Source organism: Hoplias malabaricus, chromosome 18, assembly GCF_029633855.1.
Source record: "Hoplias malabaricus isolate fHopMal1 chromosome 18, fHopMal1.hap1, whole genome shotgun sequence".
NCBI classification, from domain to species: domain Eukaryota; kingdom Metazoa; phylum Chordata; class Actinopteri; order Characiformes; family Erythrinidae; genus Hoplias; species Hoplias malabaricus.
Genome location: NC_089817.1, coordinates 8,341,459 through 8,367,631, shown reverse-complemented (window position 1 = coordinate 8,367,631; position 26,173 = coordinate 8,341,459). Strand labels below are relative to the sequence as shown.

Here is a 26,173-nt window from a genome sequence, read left to right as displayed (position 1 = left end):
AGGGAGAACACATCAACTCCTCACAGACAGTCACCCGGAGGAAACCCACACAGACACAGGGAGAACACACCACACTCCTCACAGACAGTCACCTGGAGGAAACCCACGCAGACACAGGGAGAACACACCACACTCCTCACAGACAGTCACCTGGAGCGGGAATCGAACCCACAACCTCCAGGTCCCAAGCATTATAGACAACTACCAGGTAACAATAGTTCATTTTAATGCTAATCAAACGTTTAGTCAATACATCTAAACACATGATCAGAATTGTTACAGCTTTAAAGCAGATCTCAGAAAGCTTGGCTACTGGAGCTGCTCTGTATTCCAGCGGGGTGTTAATACGACCTACAGTGTTGTTCTTCACCTCCAGGGCAGGCATACAGTATCATCAGATGACAGTACGTTAATAGGAATATGGGCTCAGTAATAGCATGTCATGCAGGTGAAGGGTTGCATTGCTTTTTCCTGCCTCTCAGCATGCTGCTGACTGTATTTAAGCTTAAACTGTCTTTAAGCCAAGTCCAACCTGTTGCTTCCCCTACCGCTTTATTAACTGTAATAGGATTTGTCCCCTTGCTCGCAGCACTGGGCCAAGGTCACCGGTTCATCCACACCAGACCCGACTCCTTATTCAGTCACTACTTTCCTTCATTTTACTCTTGAGGGTCAGAGAAGGATGGGAGAACAGCAGTTCTTGTCCTTCTTTTGTACGGTGAGGGGTCCCTAGTGGTGGGCTTAGTATTCTCCAGCGATCTCGAGTGCTTTAATATTTTAATGAACGTGAGCTTTGGGATAGACGATTTCAGCCAAAGTTTGGAGACAATGAGACACGGTTGAGGACGGGCACATTTAAGTAACTTTCGCAGAACAAAACATTAAACAGGTTTAACAATGCCATTCAGCTGCAGAAAGTATAAAGAGTGTTTCTGAATGGCTGTACAGAATGTATGGAATCGTCTGGAACATAAAACACGTTGTAAAATGTTATAATGATGATTTGTCATTATTATGCACGTTGTCAATATACCCAGGTGGCTTGTGCGTTTTATACCCGTATTTATTGGATATTTTATTCTTTCATAAATCCCATCTACTTTTTCCCAGGTTTATTTTTCACATTTTGTCTCTGATTTATGTCACACAGATGGCATCATATCTCATTTAACCCCTTAAAGTGACAAGACTGTTACAGCCACATGTTGAGGGTTTAATGCTCCAGTAGTTAATGCTAGGGCTGAATGACTTTTTTTTTTAGATTTAAATTAGAATTATTTTCTATAAACGAAGCTCTGGGTCTTTTTTGTAAGCAAGAAAACCAAAAGATTTCGATTGAAATATGAGCACTCAATTAACCCGGAGTTTGTGCACACAGCATTTAACATTAAACTGTATTTTGATGTGATGTTATAATGAGTGCAGTTCATATTTCTGCTTCTCTGACTTCCTACCTTTTATTCACCAAATTTTTCCCCAATAATACCTCAGCACTTACATTCAACACAAATTCATTCATTCATTCATTCATTATCTGTAACCCTTATCCAGTTCAGGGTCGCGGTGGATCCAGAGCCTACCTGGAATCATTGGGCGCAAGGCGGGAACACACCCTGGAGGGGGCGCCAGTCCTTCACAGGGCAACACAGACACACATTCACACCTACGGACAGTTTTGAGTCGCCAATCCACCTACAAATGTGTGTTTTTGGACTGTGGGAGGAAACCGGAGCACCCGGAGGAAACCCACGCAGACACAGGGAGAACACACCACACTCCTCACAGACAGTCACCCGGAGGAAACCCACACAGACACAGAGAGGACACACCACACTCCTCACAGACAGCCACCCGGAGGAAACCCATGCAGACACAGGGAGAACACACCACACTCCTCACAGACAGTCACCCGGAGGAAACCCACACGGACACAGGGAGAACGCACCACACTCCTCACAGACAGTCACCCGGAGGAAACCCACGTGGACACAGAGAGAACACACCACACTCCTCACAAACAGTCACCCGGAGGAAACCCACGCGGACACAGGGAGAACACCCCACACTCCTCACAGACAGTCACCCGGAGGAAACCCACGCGGACAGAGAGAGAACACACCACACTCCTCACAGACAGTCACCCGGAGGAAACCCACGGGGACACAGAGAGAACACACCACACTCCTCACAGACAGTCACCCGGAGAAAACCCACGGGGACACAGGGAGAACACACCACACTCCTCACAGACAGTCACCCGGAGGAAACCCACGGGGACACAGAGAGAACACACCACACTCCTCACAGACAGTCACCCGGAGGAAACCCACGCGGACACAGGGAGAACACACCACACTCGTCACAGACAGTCACCCGGAGGAAACCCACGCGGACACAGGGAGAACACACCACACTCCTCACAGACAGTCACCCGGAGGAAACCCACACGGACACAGGGAGAACACACCACACTTTTCACAGACAGTCATACAATAAAATATACAGTATTTTGTTGTACTATATTTAGAGATATATTTCTAAAATAATGGAGAATGGTGTGTTTGTGTGTGTCACAGTTAGGTAGAAACATTTGTAGTGCTTTGAAGGGTTAATGGGTATATACCTATGTGACCTGGTCTCTTGGTCTCTCTCTCTTTCTCTCTCTCCCCACGCACTCGCCTACTGACTCACCCACACTGTTTACAGATCATGGTCAGACTGACTATAGCACATTATGGAAATATGAAAGGATCCCATTCGCTGTGGTTCAGTGAGATTTTTATAAGCGTGTTCCCCGCCCTCACCTCCTCCCAGGCTCTTGTGCTGGATGCATTAATGCAGCCCATTCGGGCCATCTGAGAGGACTCCTGTGTTTATTAGAGGAATATAATCATTTATGGCTGAATGAGCTTCAGACCCAGTAAGGTGGACATTTGGCCGGCCGGAATGAAATGGAAATTTGCCGCGAACAGCGGATGATTATGAAGAGGGGGGTGAGAAAAAAAGAGAAAGGTGTTACTAATGTGTTTTCTGAAGTACACTCAGGGTCCACCTTGACAGGAGGAAATGTGGTTAAACTATAACTGGGATAATAGATCATACAGCTCACGCTAGAGCATCCATGAAAAATAGGCAGTGTAGTGTGTAAATGCGGCCATTATGATTTTACCCTTGAGGATGCATTTGGGAGCAGGAACGTTTTTCCTTATTATTGTAGACACATTTTGTTCTGGCAGATCAAGACACTATATAACGGAGATCATACAAATACAGTAAGCTGCTCTGTATAAAAGTACAACTAATTATATGTGGCTGTGTTGCTCTTTTGCTTTGGTGACTCATAGCATATTTTTGAAGTCATATCAAAACCTTATAGCTGTAAAGGTAATTTTTTTTACACATTATATTACCCTTGCTTATATAAAAAAGCAAGGGTTATATCCAATTCAGGGTCGCGGTGGGTCCAGAGCCTACCTGGAATCATTGGGCGCAAGGCGGGAATACACCCTGGAGGGGGTGCCAGTCCTTCACAGGGCAACAGACACACACACACACACACCTACGGACACTTTTGAGTCGCCAATCCACCTACCAACGTGTGTTTTTGGACTGTGGGAGGAAACCGGAGCACCCGAAGGAAACCCACGCGGACACGGAGAAAACACACCAACTCCTCACAGACAGTCACCTGGAGCGGGAAACGAGCCCACAACCTCCAGGTCCCTGGAGCTGTGTGACTGTGACACTACCTGCTGCGCCACCGTGCCGCCCCCCCTAGGAACCATTCAAGCTCAAATAAACAAACATTTCTCACTGCAGCCCCCTGGTGTTGCAGCATTAGTCAGAAGTTAGATCCTTTTATTATTTTTACATATATATATTTCTTGTATCCCCAGTGAACACCTTCCCTGAATCCCCCTCAATCACACACAGTGCCTCCAGGTTGCAGACGACTGAGGCGAATATGGTGCTGGCGCAAGCTAACAGTGTGGGGCAGGGATAAGGGGCTGTCATTACCCACCCAGAAAGTGTGGTGCTTTGTAGGACTCCTACCTTTGGTTGGCTTAGGCATCACCTAGATTCACAACTGCAGTCTCCTAGATCTCAGATGATTTTACAGGCCCTAAAACACATTCTCAAAACAAAAATAATTGAAAATACAGTAATCCCTCGCTACTTCGTGGTTCATCATTCGTGGATTCGCCACTTCGCGGGTTTTTTCAAGGGGCGGATATTGAGGGAAAATCTAGGAAAACCATGAAAGATGAAGAGCCAAAATATTTCATTAAATCCATTAAAATTTCATAAATTTTTTCTATATTTTTTGCTATTATTAGCCCGTTGTCAAATCGTTTCCTCTTCTTTTTAGTTCATTTATTATTCTATATGTTATTAATTTGAATAATGTAGTAGACCCTCTGCATCCTCTTGGTACCGGACAACATGCATTATACTGCACAGTAACTTCTTGCTGACATATCAATATATCATTTACAAGTATTTCTTACGTACAGTACATGTATTGTTCATGTCCACATCCGAGTGAAATTTACTTACGCTAAATCACAGCTTAGGAATGACTCTGGTACTCTGGTACCTACTAAAAACTGGTAGGATATCACATGTAGTTCCAGCTGAAAAACATTATAGAACGACTGTTTAATGCAAAGGGCGGGTTGTTAACAGCACAGGGAGGGTTTTAAAAGTCCAAATACTCGTTAAATACATCAAAAAGTATCTTTCCTCTACTTTGTGGGGTGGTCTTGGAACGCATCCCCCACAAAAAACAAGGGATGACTGTACACCCGATAATATGTAACAAACATAGTTTGTATTCAAACACAATTTGAATAATTTGACCTGCTGATAAACATGGCTACTTCCAACAAAATCAGCAGTAACCCTGTAGTACTGCACAGGAAGCAGAATATTTAGGATAAGGCCTTTGTATGAGTTATTCTTAAAGGTACTTTCCAAATCTCCTTGGAAATTGAGTCGGGGCACATGGATTTTTTTTATAACGCTAGGGATTGTGTCATGCTATCGGTATGAAAAGTTCAGAGCCTTCAAGTTCTTTTCATGCAGCTCCTGTAACAAACCACCCAGAGCAATTAGCTCTGTTAAGACTGCAGGTAAGGCCACAGCTGAGTGCATGTGGTCAGAGAGGTACGCAGTGTTATGCCCGGAGGAGAGCTACTCTGACAGGAAGTGAGCTGGAGCAGCAGAGTCCTCGGTTGGTCTGAACGACTCCCTGGTTGACATATAATGCGCTCTTTAGCTCCTGAGTAATTCCCTACATGCCCACTGTTCACAGCCTCTGCTTTGTGAGAGACAAAAATAGTTGAGAAGGAATGAATGGACTGTCAGTGCCACACTGTTACTGCTGCTGCCTTCTGCCATTCAGGCTTTACTCTTAGAAAAACAGGGCTGTGTATGATAATAAAACAGATGACCTTGTAACAATAACCCTCTTTGATACTGGGGAGAACTGTTTTTAACAAGGTTACAGAGTGCCACTATTTAAGTGCTGATAACAGTCTTGTTAAAGACTAACCCTAACCCTGTTAAATGTGATGGAGTGAGTGAATGAATGAGGGACAGTTATATCTGCGGTCAGCATCTGAAATCTTTAAGGAAGTGCAGTATGCACCATTTGGGTTCCTCTGGTGAAGCTAGATGACAATAAACACTTACTATTTATATTATAGTTATATTATATCACATTACTGTTTATTTAAGTTTGTATTTTTAAAGAACCACTTTATATAAGTGTAGCACCCAAATTCGTCATTTCCATAGAGTGTCAGGTTGGCTTCAGCACAGCAGTAATGTGAAACCACAGGAGGAACATTGAACACTGATGCCTGTTTGGGCCCTTGGGGTGCAATTTGAGGTTCTGCTTTGTTAACTGTCAACTTTCAGCCCTCCTGACTGTGAAGATTATATGTTATTTATTACTTTTACATCTCTCAGCAGCCTGATATACTGTTATGGATGTTTACTGGCAGAGAGGTAAAGAATAAAACAGACAAAGCCACAAAAATAATATTATCTGTACTGTCAACAGCATTTAAACCATAGACCAGTAAAACCACATGTTCTGGTATTTACAGATTCTTTCTATTTTATTGCTCTTGTAACATAAACCACCATCTATGTAGCTGTTATGTGCACATTTGTATATGGTTAGCTCCAAAACAGTACATACATATGTATGTCTAATATCCAATGACGTCTAATTCCTTGTTTTGCTTTTCCAGTGGGAAGAGATCGGAGAAGTCGATGAGAACTACGCCCCCATTCACACCTATCAGGTGTGCCGAGTGATGGAGCACAACCAGAACAACTGGCTGCAGACCAACTGGATACTAAACGAAGGTGCCCAGAGGGTGTTTGTGGAGCTCAAGTTCACTCTGAGGGACTGTAACAGTCTGCCCGGAGGCCTGGGCACCTGCAAAGAGACCTTCAACGTCTACTTCTACGAGTCTAACGACGAGGACGGCAGGAACGTTCACGAGAGCCAGTACACCAAAATCGACACCATCGCTGCGGACGAAAGCTTCACAGAGCTGGACCTCGGGGACCGAGTCATGAAGCTGAACACTGAGGTCAGGGACGTTGGGCCTCTGACCAAGAAGGGTTTCTACTTGGCCTTCCAGGACCTGGGTGCCTGCATTGCTCTCGTCTCCGTCCGGGTCTTCTACAAAAAGTGTCCCTTTGTGATCAGGAACCTGGCCTTGTTCCCGGATACTATAACTGGGTCGGATTCCTCGCAGCTCCTGGAGGTGTCTGGGACCTGTGTCAACAACTCCGTGGCCGAGGAGCTTCCCAGAATGCACTGCAGCGCCGAGGGGGAGTGGCTGGTGCCCATCGGGAGGTGCATGTGCCAGGCAGGCCATGAGGAAGTTAATGGCTCCTGTCAAGGTTGGTGAACATCTTCATTATTATGCAAATGCAGGCACCAGTAAATGTGGTTCAACACATCTCCTTGAACCGAGCGTGCGAATGTCAGCGACACTGATGTGTATCTGAGCCCGATGGCCTGGGAGTGCGGTGACATTAAAACCACATTCTAAGCAAGGTTCTGAATTAGTCCCAGCCCTGTGTGATCCATTATATATAGGTCAATATGACAGAAAGGTTTATATAGGTCATGAGAAAAGACTGTATTGGGATTAGGAACAGTACCACACGTGGAAATCTCTGCTGGGAGTGAATCTTAGACCAAATCTTTATCTCAGGTCTTTTATTGCAAAGTTTTCAGCATCGGGGCATGGCAGCATTTGCTGGCGGTGCTGAGAACGGTTGGGGGGAGGTGAAGGGACGGCTATCTAACAGCTGGCAGAGGGCGTGATGGCTCCTGTGATGAATCACGACTCTGGACAGCACAATAGACCAGAGCTCAACAGAGCCTGCTTTGTTCTAAGCTGCGTTCAAGACTGTGGTAAACAAAGGGCATCGCCAGGGGCTGTGGTTTTAGGTGTAAAGTGTTCAAAGGAATCTGGCAAGAGTCCCATCAACAAACTAAAATAAAATGTCATTTATTTGTTTATTTTGAACATTTTGTAACAAGTAAATGTTAAAAAGTAAATGTAAATATGCTTTTATTTTTTATTGAACAGATGTTCAATATTGAATTGATGTTTGTCCCATCTGTGGCAGTGAACACAAACACACACACAGTAGTGGACTAGAGACAGTGAGCACACACACCTGGAGCAGTGGGCCGCCATCCCCAGCACCCGGGAAGCAGAAAAATACTTGTATTCATTTCAAGAACAAACTATTGCGACACAATCAATATTATATTAATATGAATTATTCATTCATTATCTGTAAGCACGTATCCAGTTCAGGGTCGCGGTGGGTCCAGAGCCTACCTGGAATCATTGGGCGCAAGGCAGGAATACACCCTGGAGGGGGCGCAAGTCCTTCACAGGGCAACACACACACTCACATACACCTATGGACACTTTTTGAGTCGCCAATCCACCTACCAACGTGTGTTTTTGGACTGTGGGAGGAAACCGGAGCACCCGGAGGAAACCCACGCAGACACAGGGAGAACACACCAACTCCTCACAGACAGTCACCCGGAGCGGGAATCGAACCCACAACCTCCGGGTCCCTGGAGCTGTGTGACTGCGACACTACCTGCTGCGCCACCGTGCCGCCCAATATGAATCATATTAAATTAAATATATTTAATATACATTAATATTAAAGTCTTCTTTAATTTCTAACATAATACCACGGTTTATTGTACATCTGATACTTTATAACCAAACCACCTCCACAAGCCACTCCACGTTTTTGGAGCAAATTCCTCCACCTCAGAGCCACTTTCTACAGTACTTCACTAATGACTCTGGTAAAGAACACTGTATTATGGGTAACTGCATGACATCATTACGTAAACAGATCTGAATATCACTAATATCACAGTATAGATTTTTTCGTATTGTTTTTTTTTTTATTATGACGATATTATTGTGAACGATACGATTTGGCACAGCCCTAGTTTCTACCCTTTTAGTGTTCTCCAAATGTTTATCCAATAGAGACGTTACTGTCTTGAAGGAAACAGGCTCCTATAAGTTTGATGGGAAAGTTTTGACTCTGTTTGTGTCATTATTTTTAGAAAGGCTCGCTCTGTTCCTGGCTCCCTCCCCCCCTCTAGACAATTGAGTAAAGATGTCTGCATCAGGCTGTTTTTGAGAACATCATCGCCGACTTTTGGAGTTTTGCCATGCTATTTTCAGGAGCAGCTGCAATATGTAAAAAAGAAGATACTTGGGTTGCTTTCAGCTTTACCACAGCACATGCAAAAACATCCTCGTTGACCTCTGTGTTGACAGAAGAAACCGAGCCGTGCCTTTCCTGTACGGGCGCCTTGTCATCGCTGATTGAGACGTCGTTTCTCAGATGTTTGCATCAACCCTTTCTCTAAACTCTTCCCTTTATTTGAGGAACGATTCCCTCGCGAGTTGCCGTCACTCCTCGTAGTCTTTACAGACGCTTCACACGGCAGAAACTTAACTTTGTTTTCCCCATGTTTGCATCAGGAGAGGGTAAATACAGTACATCCTCATTTTGGTTTCTATGGCAACCGGGAGACTTCTCCTCCTCAGTCTTTGACGTTCAGAGATAATTTTTTTTTTTACATTTCCCCCTATGTGAGCTAGTCACAGTGCAGGAGGATGAAAGAGGGGTTTAGAGGGTTCTTTTTTGTTCAGTTTTTCAGACGGAGAACACACTCCTCTTCTCATCTATCCTTACACATGAATGAGACTGCATAACGCTTTCTTTTCTCAGGTCAGGAACCTAGGCGTCAAAGGGGATAGTCATTTGAGGAGTAAATCCAATAGCAGCCAAAAATCCAGTAGTTCACCCTGTGGGTTCGGATGTTTCTCTCTCTCTCTCTCTCTCTCCCTCTCTTTCTCTCTCTCTCTCTCTCTCTCTCTCTCTCTCTCTCTCTCGTCTGTGGTTTGATCAGCCGCATTAATTCAGCAGTGCCCTTAATTCAGGCTTTTCCTCGAGCCACTCATAGATTATCAGAGCAGTGGCTGCTCACCCCTCTGTAAGATGACGAAACCAAAGCAATTGACTTCAGTCTGCTACACACATCCAGCCAGCCACCCCCCCCCCCATTCTTTTGCTAACTCTCCTCCACTCACTCTCTCTTACTCTCTGTCTCTTGCTTTCTATCATAATGTAATTTTCTCTCTCCACACACTCTTACTGAATTTTGTCTTTCTGTCTTATTTTCTCTCTCTGTCTGTCTCTTTCTTGCTTTTTCTTTCACTCTAAGCTTCACTAGTTGTCATTCTCTCTCTCTCTCTCAGTCTCATGGTCTCTCTTTTTTGTGTTCCTTCTCTCACTCTCTCTCATCGTTTACCTTTTTTTCTCCTTTCTCTATATTATTTCTCTCCTCTTATTTTCTTTTTCTGTTCTCCTTCATTTGGACTTTCTCTAACTTTTTATTCAGAACATATAACATTATTATATCTAATATGTACAGGGAGGGCCATTTATATGGATACACCTTAATAAAATGGGAATGGTTGGTGACATTAACTTCCTGTTTGTGGCACATTAGTATATGGGAGGGGGGAAACTTTTCAAGATGGGTGGTGACCATGGGAGCCATTTTGAAGTCGGCCATTTTGGATCCAACTTTTGTTTTTTCAGTGGGAAGAGGGTCATGTGACACATCAAACGTATTGGGAATTTCACAAGAAAAACAATGGCGTGCATTGTGTGTGTAATGTGTGAATTGGTTTTAGCGTAACTTTATTTTTACATGAGTTATTTACAAGTTTCTGACCATTAATAAAATGTGTTCAAAGTGCTGCCCATTGTCAATGCAACCTTCTTCTCCCACTCTTCACACACTGATAGCAACACCGCAGGAGAAATGCTAGCACAGGCTTCCAGTATCCATAGTTTCAGGTGCTGAAGAATAAAGAATTACGTTAAAACCAAGCACACCATTGTTTTTCTTGTGAAATTCCCAGTAAGTTTGATGTGTCACATGACCCTCTTCCCACTGAAAAAACAAAAGTTGGATCCAAAATGACTGACTTCAAAATGGCCGCCATGGTCACCACCCATCTTGAAAAGTTTCCCCCCTCCCATATACTAATGTGCCTCAAACAGGAAGTTAATATCCCCAACCATTCCCATTTTATTAAGGTGTATCCATATAAATGGCCCTCCCTGTATATTCAGTATATTTAGTTTAGGGAGGATAACAACGAACACTCTTTTTTCTCTTTGTCTCTTATTCTTTCTGTCTCTCTCTCACTCTCTCTCTCTTTCTCTCTCTCCCCACCTCCCTCTTTCTCCCACTCGTATTCTGACAGCACTTAATCATTTGTTCTCTAGTGCTACATCAGGTATTTTTCTTCTTCTTCTTCTTCTTTTTTTCTTCTGTGATCCACACTGGTGATGAGGCACTCCCCCTCTGGAAGCTTTAGGCTGTAATGATGGCTGGGACTGAGGGATAGAGAGGACGGCAGAGCAGACGAGAGGAGGGGGGGATGCTCGCTCCAGCAGTGGTGGAGGGCAGTGTGGTGTGTCCCGGGAATGCTACGGGCATTTCCTTCCCTCCTCTTCCTTCTCCTGTTTCTCCTCTTCTTTCGCTTTCCTCTGCTCTCTCCCCTTTCCACAGATTGCCTCTTTTGTCTGCCTCCGGAGTCGGCGGGTGTGCGATAAGAATATTTTTTTCTTTTAGCTCGAGCACAGTGTGATATTTCGGTGTGAATTAATTTCCATTGAGCTGTCCCAGGGGAGCGCACTCTTGGCCCTGCTCTGTATTTTTGGTTCGTGTGGATTTTGTTTTCGTACGGTTGCCCAGGTCGCCCACAGACAAAGCATCAGTGCGTCGAGAAAGGGAACAGGGCCTCCGTTCAGCAGGAGAACGTCGCGATCCTGAACTTAATGAGACGAACAAGCACAAGGTGTATGCGCGCTGCCACTCCTTATTCAGGAAGATTGTTTCTCGCAATTATAAAATGACTGTAAACACGACGGCACAATCCACCCGAGATGCCAGAGGAATAAGCCACATGCTCTTCTGGGAGGGGTCCTGAATTATAGCGTGGTCTGTCACTCCAACAAGGACAGTTTAATTAAATGAGGAGAGGAAATTGTGATGATGACGAAGATGTAAGTTTAAATTGTGTAAATTCACAGAGGACTGCTCCTGAATGCCGTGACAAATCCAGGGTGGTGTAAAATGTTTAAATTCGAAATTCAGCTCCTCCCCTGCCCTGACTGTGTAATAAAACCTATGCTAAATTAATGCCTCACAACTGTAGAGCAGTTTCCTGGGAGCTTTCTCCACCAAATGCTTTCCGCCCATAAAAGCAATACTCTCTGTACCAGCTTCAACATGCTGTTTATGCAGTTTGCCGATGGACAAATGCAAACTGCATATTTCTTCATCTCTTACACCGGTGGATTCGAGGACAGGGGTGGGGGATGTGTGGGGGTGTGTGTGTGTGTATGGTTGAAAAAACATAGCTAAAGTGCCCTCTAGAGCGGCAAAAACAAGACAAAGTGCCCTATAGACTGGCGAAACATTTCTAAACTTTGCAATGTGCAATCAAATGTCCTAATAATGTAAGGTTATTTGAATAAATCATGGATGAAAACTACTTTATCATACATGGTGCATCATAGGTTTTGCATCATGGTAGTGGGGCCCACTTAGTACTTAGCTGCATTCCTGTGTGAGAAAAAGAAACTGTTATTTCTGTTTTTTTTTCTCAATGAGGCAAAGAAAAGGAAAAAAAAGAACCCAAACCTTAGAAATCACTGCTGTGGCTTGCTGTAGTAAGCAGATATGTTTTATCCGGTTTACAGAATGCCATTCCTTTTCCAAGATAGAGGACTATTATGAGTGTTCTCTATATGGGTCTATGTCATATATAGCTAACCCTCCAAGCCCCCGTGTCATGGTTAGGGTTAGATTCAATCAACCGCAGATTGAAAATATTAAATAATAATGAAAAATTAGTAAAAGTTAAATAAGAAGCTAAATTTAAATTTGCAGCATGCCAAGAACTACACTGTATCCATGCAAATGAAATGACGTGTAGGCACACCCTGTAAAAACAGTATAAAACTAATTACCACTGCATTACTTATGGTATCTCAAGGATATCTCAATGGTGCATAAGATTTGATAGTTTTTGGCCAGTTTTGCATTTTCTCGTCCTCTTAAAACCAATTCTGTATTCGTTGGTTATTGGATATTGGAAGAAATTCAGTGCATGATCACAGCGATGATAGAATATACATCAACAGATAAACACTGTTTTAATGCCCTGAGGTTCACATGATGTCAACTTTCTGTGTTATTCATTTCTTAGTTGAAGTAGAATTACATTTCCAAAAGCTTTGGTGGGAAGGATCCTATTTATTAACATCACCTTGTCTACACTCTACATTTCCTCTCTTTTCCTGAGCTTGTTGACAGCCACCCTATTTCACAGCGCCGTTTAAACTCGGCAGACCTTCTCACGTTGATACATCTAGCCCTCAGAGTCCAGTATTATCAGCCACATGGAAAATAAACCCTGTGTCCATAGATGGCAGTTTTATGGTACGATTCCCTTTTTATGTTCCATTCTGATTTGGAGGACGTCTCTAGTGTTGGTTGATGAGGATGTGAATTGGCTCTAGCCGAGCATGCTTTCATCTGCCCTTTCAGTAATATAGGTCACACATCTTCTGAGTGGCCAGCTCTCTGTCCCAGGGGGATATGTTCAACCTTTCTGTTTATGGAGAAACAAACTCTAAGTTTATCCACAAAGGCCATGGAAGAGGACGGCTGAGTCCTCAGTACTAAGCAAGGTTTGGGGTATTTTTATGAAATTGAGTTTAATAATCATAAATAAATAAATACATAAATAATAATAAAAAATAAATAATAAGTTCAGTATACATTATGAGTGTTGTGTGTCATGCAGAAAGGACTTTGGGCCAAAAATTTACACCTTATGTAAGATACTGTCATATGTTTATATTTCTATATTTAACAGTATTAGTATGAACATGTTCATAAAGGGAACAGGTGCCAAAAAGCAGATGAATGAAGATCAGAATATGAATAGCCATCAGATACAAAAGTGTCTAGACATAGTTTTTACAGTGGACGAAGCCTACCTTCAGTTTAGATTCATTTCCATTTTTCTTAGTGATTCGTTGATCAGGGAAAAAATAAATAAATAAAATCATACAGAGGATGGACACCAAGAATTCCAAATTTAATGTGAAAATAAAGAATGAGCCTTGCAGTTTGAAACAGGACGAGACCTAAGAATGAAATAAAATGCTACACACAAATTTAGCCATTAGCGTTTAGAAGACTACATAAATAAAGAGATGAATGTCATTTGCAGAAATTAAAAAAAATGCTAGCCAGTGCAGATGGGCAGTGATGGGCTGAGCTAAGTGCCAGACTGCTGCTCTGGCAGGGGTGGGAGAGGGAGAGAGAAAGAGAGAAATGTGTGGAATGGTGCTTGGACCTAGGGGTTGGTGATGTGATGATATCAGTCTTGTGATTGGTCCTACACTGGCTCACAGTACACATTTCTGAGAATATAAAGGCACAGCCAGTACTTCAGAACAATGGCCACGCGCAGTGTGTAGAAACAACAGAACAAATGATCACAAAATGCATAGTGACTGGAAGTGCACTAATTCAGTGTTAACACAATAAAGCATAATGCTGAATGCATTTTCCTTGTCTGCGTCTTCAAATCATCCACAGCTCCAGGCTGTTGCTTACAAGCTGCACTTTATTCTATATTAAAGAATAAATTGATGTTCTGTTGCTCAAATGCCCTTTTAAATGGCAGGTAAAGCAATACCTTTGCTTTAAAAGTCTACTGTGGTCTACACAGACAGTGGGTAAATCAATAAATCAATGAGCAGCAGACTAACAAAAGCAACAACAAGTGGAAATCTGCTTCTCATTGTAAGTCTGTTTCTTAACAAGAACCTATAAGCTCTATGAGCAAGAGTAAGAGACTACACTTGCAGAGCTGTTCAGAGACATCAGTAAAAACTAAATTCTGATACGTCTGGTATCAACAACTAATGTTTTTTTGTGTGCCATATTGCTCACTCTTACACAGATCTTGGTGAAGATTATTGGGAAACCTTGGAAATGTGCATCCCAAAAGAGTTGAATCTCCCATGATCTCCGCTATTTTCATTCCTGTCAGTTGTAACTGGAGGAAATGTCAAACTCAATCTAGTCCCTTGCCACACACTTGCACTTGCCAAGGGAAGATGCCACTGAGATGTCAGAAAGCACTCCCACCCTGAGGCAAGCGGGAGTGCAGCCTTTTGCTTTATTGTCAGGCGGACGATCCTGACACCACCATATAAGAAAAATCCACTCAGTTTCCCCCACTAAAGATAAACAAAGGCAAAGTGCACATCACATCATCTATATATATATATATATATATATATATATATATATATATATATATATATATATATATATATATATATATATATATATGTGTGTGTGTGTGTGTGTGATGATAGATTAGAACCATATCACAATAGTATTATTTTTATATGATTCTATTCAGTGCTAGAACTACAGAAGGCTGTGATATGGTGATATGCAAATGAACCTCTGAACAACCATATTAATATGACACAAACAGTTAAACAGTTAGATGACTAAACCACTTTCTCAGTTTACAGCTGTTTACTGTGGATAGTAAAGACCTCTCTCTCGCTCTCCCTTGTGTACATAAAGTTCCCTGGGCTTCAGTGTACAGTGCAGTATAATTCCAGAGAAATATACAGCTGCAGATGTTGCCCAGAGGCTTTGGTCACAGTGTCATGCCCATGGCAGGTGGGAGAATTTTGCGGATGTACACACTATGTGAAACCGCAGAAGTATGCAAACTTGTAAACTTACAAATGTACTTTGGGATTTTCACAACCTCAGGAAACTGTCTGTGAATGAAGCGTTCTGATCAGAGTCTGTCCAATCAGAGCACTAGACCTGCATTTATGCGAGAGCACAAAGACAATGTTAGTCCCGAGGAAAAACTCTGAAAATGGGAACAGTGAACAAAGAGAACCTATTGAAAATGGCAAAAAATGAGAGCGTCTGTTTCTCATTCCTCACTTGCTGTGAGCTCTGGTCGGGGTGAACACTGGCTCATTACTATTTAAAGAAACAAGAGCTGACACCGGCCATTCTGATTAGGGCTGTTTAGAGGGAGTAAGCTGCTCTTTTGTTTGTTTCGTGTAGTATTTTGACCAAAGCATGTTACAGATGTTTAATTAATAACCCAGGACTGTGTTCACTTGTGAAAAAGAGGTTTTATATTTCACTTTTAAAGTTACAAGATAGCATTGGTATTTACTATTTAAAGAAACAAGAGCTGACCCCGGCCATTCTGATTAGGGCTGTTTAGAGGGAGTATGCGGCTCTTTTGTATGTTTCTTGTAGTGTTTTGACCAAAGCATGTTACAGATGTTTAATTAACAACCCAGAACTGTGTTCAATTGTGAAAAAGAGATTTTATATTTCACTTTTAAAGTTATAAGATAGCGTTGGTATTTACTAATGTGATCACAATATCATATGATTACTAAAGCAAGTATGAGAATTTTGTTCACATGGTGGAGAGCTATTAGAACTAATTCCTTCATTTTTTCCATCCATTCTCTCTTCATTTTTAATGAAGAATGAGCCAGTACAAAGGTTACAAAAGGACTTGAAATGAATTATTTTTACATTAAGTCAGGTTTAATAGTGACATATATTTTTGCCTTCTGTTGTAAAGTAACCTTTTTTTTTTTTTAATACTATCTTTAGGCAGCGATGAAATGAGAAACTGATTGTAAAGAAACGTGTCAGAATGACAGGACAGGTCCACTGTGTCTGTCCTGATGTTGCTGTGCAGTTCAGGGGGTTGTGCTGGCTGCTGTAGTCACTGTTTGGTGGTCTCACCGAGGGCTGATCTAATCAGGGCCCTGCTGTTGGGTGTTACGAGGTCATTTGTAAGCAGTTGTCGTAGCCTAGCTGTGCGAGGTATTCACAGCAGAAAGAGACACTGCAGTGCGGAGCTGCAAGATTTAAAGAAGACTGGAGGATCTGCAGGAGCATCACAAATTCACACCTTCATCCACACACTCTTCTCACACTCTTTATTTCCTGCATCTGACAGACCATTAACCAGAGCAAATTACAGTTCCTAACATCATGTTACAGATGTAGGTGAAAGTGGTGTTAGGAGTCTTGCCTAAGGACTCATCATCGTTGGGTGCTCTTGTCTGAGCTGGACAACCAAACATCACATTGAAAACTTGGACCTGTAACTTTACTAGAGAAATAAATAATGAAATCTTTAAACCTTTGTTAATTACAAAGTGTCTATTTTCTGCCTTTTGAGGTGTGTCCAATTGTGCAATTTGTCCGTTCGCTTGTTGACATGATCTAACAAATAGTAGTTTAATAGTAGTTAAATTATAGCCAAATAAGCTAATTTTTAATTATTTAATATCTTTCTTTCATAAAATGTTTAATGAATACTAGTTAAACGGGCAAATAAAAGCATTTATAAGATTCTCACCAATTCACTCATCTGTCTCAATTTATTCTTACTCAGTTTATTACATCTTAATTTTAGATAGTGTTAACTAATCAGAACTGCATTCTGAAATGAACTTGCATACGTTTTGGAAAGAAAAAAAACGTGACATATACAAGGCATCAAAATGGCCATTAGTCACATTTTAACAGTACCTTGCCAGACACTTGTATTCCTGTCAGGTACATTACTGAAAACAAGGCTTGGAGTGGAGTTTTCTAAGGAATTGCTAACAGTGTAGTCAAGGGCAGAAACCAGATTATCAGTCCAGTCAGGCATACAATCTTGGACAGATGACGAGTAGAGGTAAACTTGAAAGAAGATCACAAAGTCAAAAACCACGAAAGTAGTTTAAACATATAAACTTGAAGCGGTCGACTGACACCGTTAACATTAGAGCATGATCAACGAAATAACAAAGCAGAAACATGTAGCTTATATACTAACTTAAGAAGGAACAGGGGTCATGACAACCTCTAGCTGCAAGGAGGAGGAGAACAGGCCTGGGCAGATGTGACAGTCAAAAGCTTTCATGCTCACCGGGATCTGATACCTTTCGTTCATTATTAGCCACATTAGTTTGTGTGATAAATCTTTGTCTTTAATGATCACATTCCTGTAATTATACTTTAGCAATATATTTTATCCCAAGTCATTTTCATTATGAGAGGTTTACACCATGTGATCTTTACTGTAAAATCTGTATCTTTCTTTAAAAGGTTCTTGTTCACTAGTATGACGTCAAAGCTAGAGTTTAGGTAGTGTATCCACTCTTCATATTATGTAAGTCAGATTTCAGCTGCATACTGATTAAGACTGCATCTCTGTCTCTCCTCTTTCCTGCTTCTCGAGCAATCGACCATTCCTCTATCAAGTGCCCTCAGAGAAGAGGCTTAAGTACTTCTGCTTTTGATAGTATTGACAATATAAGCTAAATGCTGTTAGCATAGCCCTCCTGCATGTGGGGAATTCTCTTTTATTGGGATGTTTTATTCTGCTTAATCCTTTTTTGAGATCTCATAAGTGATATCAAGAAGAGGTCCCTGATCAAAGTGTATTGAAGCCAGAGAAGCTGAGGCCCAGTTTGAAATCTTAAGCACTTGTGCACTGGCTTCTAAAGCTTTTACTTTGGAACTCTGAGATTATTTGTAAGATATTCACTTTAAAATGTATTATTTAGTTGCTGCTAGGAATCAAGTTTGTAATTTATTTAGACAAACTGGAGTGTGGACGGACATACCCCTAAGATATAACAATCTTTGTGATGTCACAAATGACATATAAGAATGTGTTTTGGAGCAAAGCCAAATATTGAGCAGCCCTTTAAAACAGGCTGTTAAGGGACAAAGAGAGTCTGGAAAATGGTCTTATAAAGATGTATTAAGAAGGTTTACACAACACTACTAACAATACAAGAAGACCTAAGGGTAAAAATAAAATACAAGGATAATGTAGGATATGGGTCATTTAAGTTAACAGAAACCAGAAAGGAAATATGTGGGTAAATATGTTTTCATGTATTTCGTTTTTATACATTTCCAGCTGTGCACCAGATGACAGTTTCATATGACAGATGACAGATAATTTGAAAAACAGTGCAGTGCAATGTTATTTTTAAATTATTCTTTATTCTTCTGTTTTATAACCAGCTGGAATTTTTACATAGCACGGTACAGAGCATCTGGGTTTTGCCCATATTAGACACTGAGCCAGTGCCAGAATCCATGTGCTGAGAGTATTAGTGGATTTCCAAATAGATGTCATTGATTTAATGGAATTCTGATCACAGATTTACCAACGCCAAATACCAGCCTCGCTCCTTTCTGCTATTCAAACAATGCGTTGGGGAAAAATAAATAATTCCAGCTCCAACAATGGCAAAGCACAAAGACTAACACTGGGGGCTGCCAATCACACGTTTACATATTGTCATTTGTATGCGTTCATTTTCTGGCGAGTTTATTCAGGGGAAGTTAAACATAGGAAGAGGACGTTTATCTGTTTTCGTGGTCAAAAAATAGATTATTGTACCATTGTTGGAAGCATTTGTTTTGATGTCTGCTGTCATGTATTATTGGGGAATGAACTAGACTTATCATGCTTTCCATCTATTTGGTTAATAATCTGAATTTCTCATAACATGAACCATGGTTCGTTCCCTACAGCTGTGGAAAGGCATGCAGTTATTGAAAACCATCTGTGAGGAGACACGAATTTAGTGCATGTTATCCAACTGGCTTTCTCTTCTAATTAGTAACCGATTGATTTATCAGAGCATTTACATTGCTCCTTCATTGGGATACTCTTTGTGAATGATTGCGTTCTTTAAACTGCTGTGCTTCATGGTTTCAATTATTGGACATCTCTGCAATCAAAGCATCTGTGAGAGCCTATTTAGTAAACACAAAGCCTTATTAATCAATATGTTTCATCCCGAACTGTCCTCTATTAAGCGAGCGCATATTAAGCGTCTTGCCGGCTCGTTAATTGCCAGGCCCACCACTGTTTGCTGCATATTAATTAGCTATTAGCCTTTGTGCTGCACAATGAGTTCCTCCTTCACCGTGACATTGGGGAGACGTTGTGCCACTGCCAGCCAGAGAAGGGGTCAGCCTAGCATCCTCAGCAGGCTATCTTGGTCAAGCATGACAAAATCTAATCACATTCCAGGGGCCATAGCTGAGTATGAAGCAATGCGCTAGTGCCTCATAGCTTTAGAACTGCAGGACGACTGCCTATAACCTGCTGAATGGGATTATACCAGCTGATCTCAGGCCAGGATAGAGGAGAACTGATAACATTGTATTTCATTTAATAGTGAAATATAAATAGAATTTAAACATAGGCTATCGCTGCAATGTAGAATGGACTATGACAAATAATATACAGCATTCATTCCCTCCACACAGTCTAGACATGTCACAATATCTGATACATCATTCTGGCTGCTGAGATAACCTATAAATGTAAACCTCTTTTACATGATGTAAAATCAGTTTGCAGGATAAGACACCCACAGTGAGCAGAAAAAGTAAAAGCTTAATTGTAAAACTTTTAAAATTGAAATTCTTCCTCTCAGTAAAGAAGACTATTGGCAGAACGATAATCTTTTAGATGAGTTGCAATGTGGTTACTGCAGAATCAACCTGATTTTTTACATCTCTTAATTATCCTCTATTACATAAAGATAAATATATTCATTTACTCATATTTTATTATTTATTAACATTAAATTGGCCAAGGATTATATCCTTCAAGATGAAGTGCATGCATGGTAACTGGAAACAAAGGAAAAAGGCAGGCATTGAATTGACCAATAATTGTATCATTTAAAGCATGTTTTATGTATAAACAAATAAATACTAAACACTGACCGTTCAAAAAGTTACAAGCAATAAGCTACACATCGACTTCAATATACAAGTTGCTACTTGCATTATCATAAATGCTAACAAACACCCTTTTATTATTATTGAGTCCTCAACATATACCGGGTTCAACAATTTGAAACCATTGTTTTTTTTTATAAAGGTGTCACCGTTATGATTTACATTTAAAGTGTATTACAGTGCATTTATTGAACCCTGAAGAAGGTTGAAGACATTTACAAAAGGTGACATAGGGCCTGAAATTTACATTACACATCACTGAGATAAGGGGCGGCACGGTGGCGCAGCAAGAAGTGTCGCAGTCACACAGCTCCAGGGACCTTGAGGTTGTGGGTTCGTTTCCCGCTCCGGGTGACTGTCTGTGAGGAGTGTGTTGTGTTCTCCCTGTGTCTGCGTGGGTTTCCTCCGGGTGCTCCGGTTTCCTCCCACAGTTCAAAAACACACATTGGTAGGTGGATTGGCAACTCAAAAGTGCCCTTAGGTGTGAGTGAATGTGTGTGTGTCTGTGTTGCCCTGTGAAGGACTGGCGCCCCCTCCAGGGTGTATTCCTGCCTTGCGCCCAATTCCAGGTAGGCTCTGGATCCCTGCGACCCTGAATTGGATAAGCGGTTACAGACAATGAATGAATGAATCACTGAGATAAAACCGACAATGATCATTCACTTCAGTCAGTGTCATTAGCCAAGTCTCTATTTTTACCTTAAAAACAGAGAGTTTCTGAAGGCCTCGGTTAACGGTTAACGGTTTTATTTTATTAAACTAAAATTAAAAGAACTAAATTAAAAGAGCTTGATCTCTATGTTCTGCAGTGATTCATTGTTTTACTCCATTTGGCAATATATACAAACATTAAAATTGTTTTGATAAAGTAGAATCTTTTATTTTGCACTTCTCTTTACTTTGCAAAATTAAATATATTTTTAATGCTAAACATTACCTTTTAGGTTGCTTGGTTTATATGTTCTTTACTTTGCAGAAATGTTATTTACAGGCAATAGAGGGTTGACTGTGTTGTCTTAACAGCACGGCTGTGATTTGGGTGCAGACGAGCTTCTCACGTATAATAAAGCGACCAAGAGAAAACAAGCTCAAGATGTTTGTGGGTTGTGATTTCATGTGTGAGCATCACATAAATAACAGCGTTCCCTGGAAAAGGAATCATAGTGGTGGAAGAGAAAAAAAGTGCTATCAGTGATGTTACAACTCCGAACCTGCCAGAGAAACTGAAAACAGACAAACAATATGAGGAAGAGGAGAGCGAACACAAATGTGCGGTGACATCCTCCACTGTGTGCTTTTGGAGAGGCATGGGGTGGATATTGAGTTACCACCCAGTGGGTGTGTGTGTGTGTGTGTGTGTGTGTGTGTGTGTGTGTGTGAGTGACAGATTGTGGAGAACAGTAGAAGACAGTCGCACAAAAGGTTGGACTGGGAAAGTGAGAATCTGAGCATTTGAGGAATGCATGTGGTGTGTGTGTGTGTAGAGTGTGTGGGGGGTGGGGGGGTTGCTTTAGTACATTTTCAGTACATTACCTGGGCATTTACTTAATAATTTACAGTACAGTTTCGTTCACTCTTTTTGGAACTAAGGTCTGTTTTAGAAAATTATTCTCACAAATCAGAACGCATCCATAATTTTTATGACACAACCTCACACCTAAATCCTTAGTAGACTGCTTAAAACCCTAGGTTTATTACATCAAGCCTTAACATTTAGTAACTACCTGCACTACTCTGCAAACTGGATATATCTATAGCCCAATGTCCTGTGATTATATAAAAACAAAAACGTGTGTGTGTTGTCATGTGGAAGCATGTGCATCTCATTTCTGCCAAGAACCTCTTATACAAGCTCTGTGTGAAAAAGCTTTTAGATGGAACACACACTGTCTGCTTCTTTTCCCAGTGCTTGATTGATGTTTTATTCTTACTCTTAAACTGCATGAATGTCATATTAAGTGTGAATATGTTTTCATTCTAAAATACTAGTAATACATTACAATACAAATATATTGCTACAGATTACAACTTTCATATTGGGACATATTTGGACAAAGAGAGAGCTTGTAGACAATGTATATTCATACATACATTTATCATGACATCATATATTACACAACTGCAAACAAAGCAATGCCTGTGAGTCTGAATGCAACTCACAATAAACATGTTCCAAAGGATGCTCACTTCACACACACACACACACAAACAAAAAAGAATTAATAATAAAAATTTTTTTTTTTACATATACAACATACTATAAAATGCATATACTGCATATACTTTACCAGGTTTTTTGATACCCATTATGTTCTAAAGTGATTGGACGTAGGCTAATACAGTGTTAGGAGTCTTGCCCAAGGACATCTATTAGTATATTGCTTGCCTGCCCAAGCTGTGCACGTTTTACAATGTGGTGTTACCCTCTGCACTATAACAACAAGCAAGAGACTAGTTTAACCTCTATGACATCACAACATAAAAACTCCTCTGATTGCTGTATTATAAAGGCTAGAAATCAATGAACAGCACTGTGCAGCCCCTATCCTCTGTAGTCAACAGCTTTGAGCTGGAAGGCTTTGTTTTTTGTTGTACTCACCTGTGGACACTCTCTTTTATTTTGTTATGTAGTCACAGCATCATGCTGCATTATGCATGCACAAAGCAAATCAGTGCACTCAGGTCATAATAGCATGGTGATGATATTTGCTGCTTAAAAATCAATCCAAAGACAGATTAGCTATTTAAATGCTAAAAGTGTACACGGGGAAGCAGAACGAAGCAGGCCCAACAGATAGCAACCTGGCTGCGGGCTCGGCGAGACAAGAGCTCAGCATATATTTCCCAAGTCTAATGTTGCATGACAAGGGACCAAGGTTCTGTCAAGGTGAATCAGTTAGTGGCTCTTTTTAAAGACCTTGCGAATGCCGCCTCTCGTCTCTGCACTGAAAGATTTGCAAGAGGTGGAGAGAGGAGGGGTGTAGAGGAATAAAAAAAGAAATAGAGTATCAAATCCTTTCTCACTCCTCTTTGATGCTTTGAATCATCGCTGGATGGACCTTTGCAAATAAAATGCAATTTTTCATATTCTAATCTTCAAGGAGGCATCCTCCCAATTGTAAGCCATTTCATGAAATATGCATGTAGCGATTTTCAGTTTCTTATTTTTGCATTGCTGACTTGGATTACAGCCTGTTTTGGGGAGCTGCAGGTGCTAATCTCATAACTTCATTAGGTACAAATAGTAATCCTCTGTTCTATAAATGTTTAATAAAGAAGAAGAGGAAATCCTCATTTTGCACCAATCCCTGGTATAATCCAATCACAGGACCATTATTCTGACCCTTCCACAGCCTTTTATTTAATCAGACCTCATCTTGTTTCTATTAAGACTTGCTTTTATGGAATATCATCAGGCTGCCGTTTCTTCAGGATAATCCCTGGCTCGACTGAAGTGTGGAGAAATGTATTTGGCCGTGTCGGGATCTATATCTGTCATCCTCAACCTCCTCAGCAAATGTATCATGGTCAAATGACAAATTGCTTAAATGAAGTGCTTTGTGGGAGCAGGCGGAACTCCCAGGCTTGGAATCGGCTGAGGGGGAAACAGAGCTAGCTCACGGCCTGAGCACAGTGATATAAAAGGAACTACTACAATGTGGAGTCTCTATATCCTAGTGCAGGTCTGAGCAATATATCGTTTAATATTTATATCATGATATCAATCTGGGCGGCACGGTGGTGCAAGCAGGTAGTGTCGCAGTCACACAGCTCCAGGGACCTGGAGGTTGTGGGTTCGATTCCCGCTCCAGGTGACTGTCTGTGAGGAGTTGGTGTGTTCTCCCTGTGTCTGTGTGGGTTTCCTCCGGGTGACTGTCTGTGAGGAGTGTGGTGTGTACTCCCTGTGTCTGCGTGGGTTTCTTCCGGGTGACTGTCTGTGAGGAGTGTGGTGTGTACTCCCTGTGTCTGCGTGGGTTTCCTCCGGGTGACTGTCTGTGAGGAGTGTGGTGTGTTCTCCCTGTGTCTGCGTGGGATTCCTCCGGGTGACTGTCTGTGAGGAGTGTGGTGTGTTCTCCCTGTGTCTGTGTGGGTTTCCTCTGGGTGACTGTCTGTGAGGAGTGTGGTGTGTTCTCCCTGTGTCTGCGTGGGATTCCTCCGGATGACTGTCTGTGAGGAGTATGGTGTGTTCTCCCTGTGTCTGCGTGGGTTTCCTCCGGGTGACTGTCTGTGAGGAGTGTGGTGTGTTCTCCCTGTGTCTGCGTGGGTTTTCTCCAGGTGTTCCGGTTTCCTCCCACAGTCCAAAAACACACGTTGGTAGGTGGATTGGCAACTCAAAAAGTGTCTGTAGGTGTGAGTGTGTGAGTGAATGTGTGTGTGTGTCTGCGCCTCCTCCAGGGTGCGCCCAATGATTCCAGGTAGGCTCTGGACCCACCGCGACCCTGAATTGGATAAGCGCTTACAGATAATGAATGAATGAATGATATCAATCTTTACAATTCTGATTTAGAATTGTCATTTTCAAATAGACCTTTAACTATTTACTTTAAGTTTTATTATGTTCTATGAGCATCCTGACCAATCACAGTTGTCCATTGGAGTTGATACTGTATTACACATTACTAATCTAAATATGTAAAACATTCATTAATTAATTCATCTTCTGTAACTACTTCTTCCCAGTCAGGGTCACGTCAGGCAGCGACACACCCCAGACAGGCTCTCTATAATATCCTTAAATCATTTGCAGTCTACGACCATCCACCTTTCACGAAAACTACTCGAAGCAACCCACACATGCACACTTGTTCACTGATGGAGAATCCTCACTAACTGTGTGGTTCGTGGTATTTAAGAGCTTTCCAGATAAACTGCAGCTCCATTATCACGAGACTGTTCCAGGCCTGACATTTGAATCAGCCTTTGTCATTTTCACAGTGGGAGGTAGCTTAATGGCAATTGCAAGGTCACTGCAAATACTCTGTAATTTGAAGTGGATTCTTATTATCAAGCACAGCTCTGCAACTACATTAGAAGAGGTGTTTTTTTGGACGGCAATGCTTTTTGGGGGGAGTTCATGTTTAAAACATGTTTCAGCTGTTTTGCCACTGAAACGCACAAGCACCCATTGAGCTGAAGTACAACGCCAGATTATACTTGTGTACCCTGCTTGCAGAGTGAGCCTGCAGATGCTATGCAAGTGCGAAATAGCGGTTACTGCGATGAAGTGCCATTGAAACCTTTTTATGCAAGGATTAGCTTGTTATACAAGCGCCACAGCTGGTTTCTTCTGAGTATTTTTGGCTAGCTAGGCTTTTGGATGGTGATATATTTAATGAAGAGTCTCACAATAAAGCCTGACTGTGTAGTAAATCCCATGCTTGATGTGTTTCGTAAATTCAGAACGAAAGGTCTTACTGAGTTCACTGCAGCAAAATGTAAACGCAATGAGACCCTGGATTTATTTTTCTTAGTTTGTTTTTTTTCCGATTTGGAAATGCTTCACTGTTGTCGCTAAGCTCCATTAAATGAAGTAAGCCATTTAGGCTCTGTATGGATAGCCCATCCTAAACGCTGCCAATGGGCCCTCAAGGCCAAATGGGATCTATTTACTGCTCCAGTCAGGAGGCTTCAGTGGTGCAGATCTGC

General features: G+C 41.6%; 1 protein-coding gene across 1 annotated transcript in view; it reads left to right on the top strand.

Annotated features, from left to right (window-relative positions):
• Positions 1–26,173, top strand: part of LOC136675261 (ephrin type-A receptor 5) — a 77,210-nt gene that overhangs the window by 12,937 nt on the left and 38,100 nt on the right. Inside the window, 1 exon segment of the mRNA XM_066651727.1 lies at positions 6,260–6,924. Within this exon segment, the coding sequence (XP_066507824.1) occupies positions 6,260–6,924 (665 nt within the window).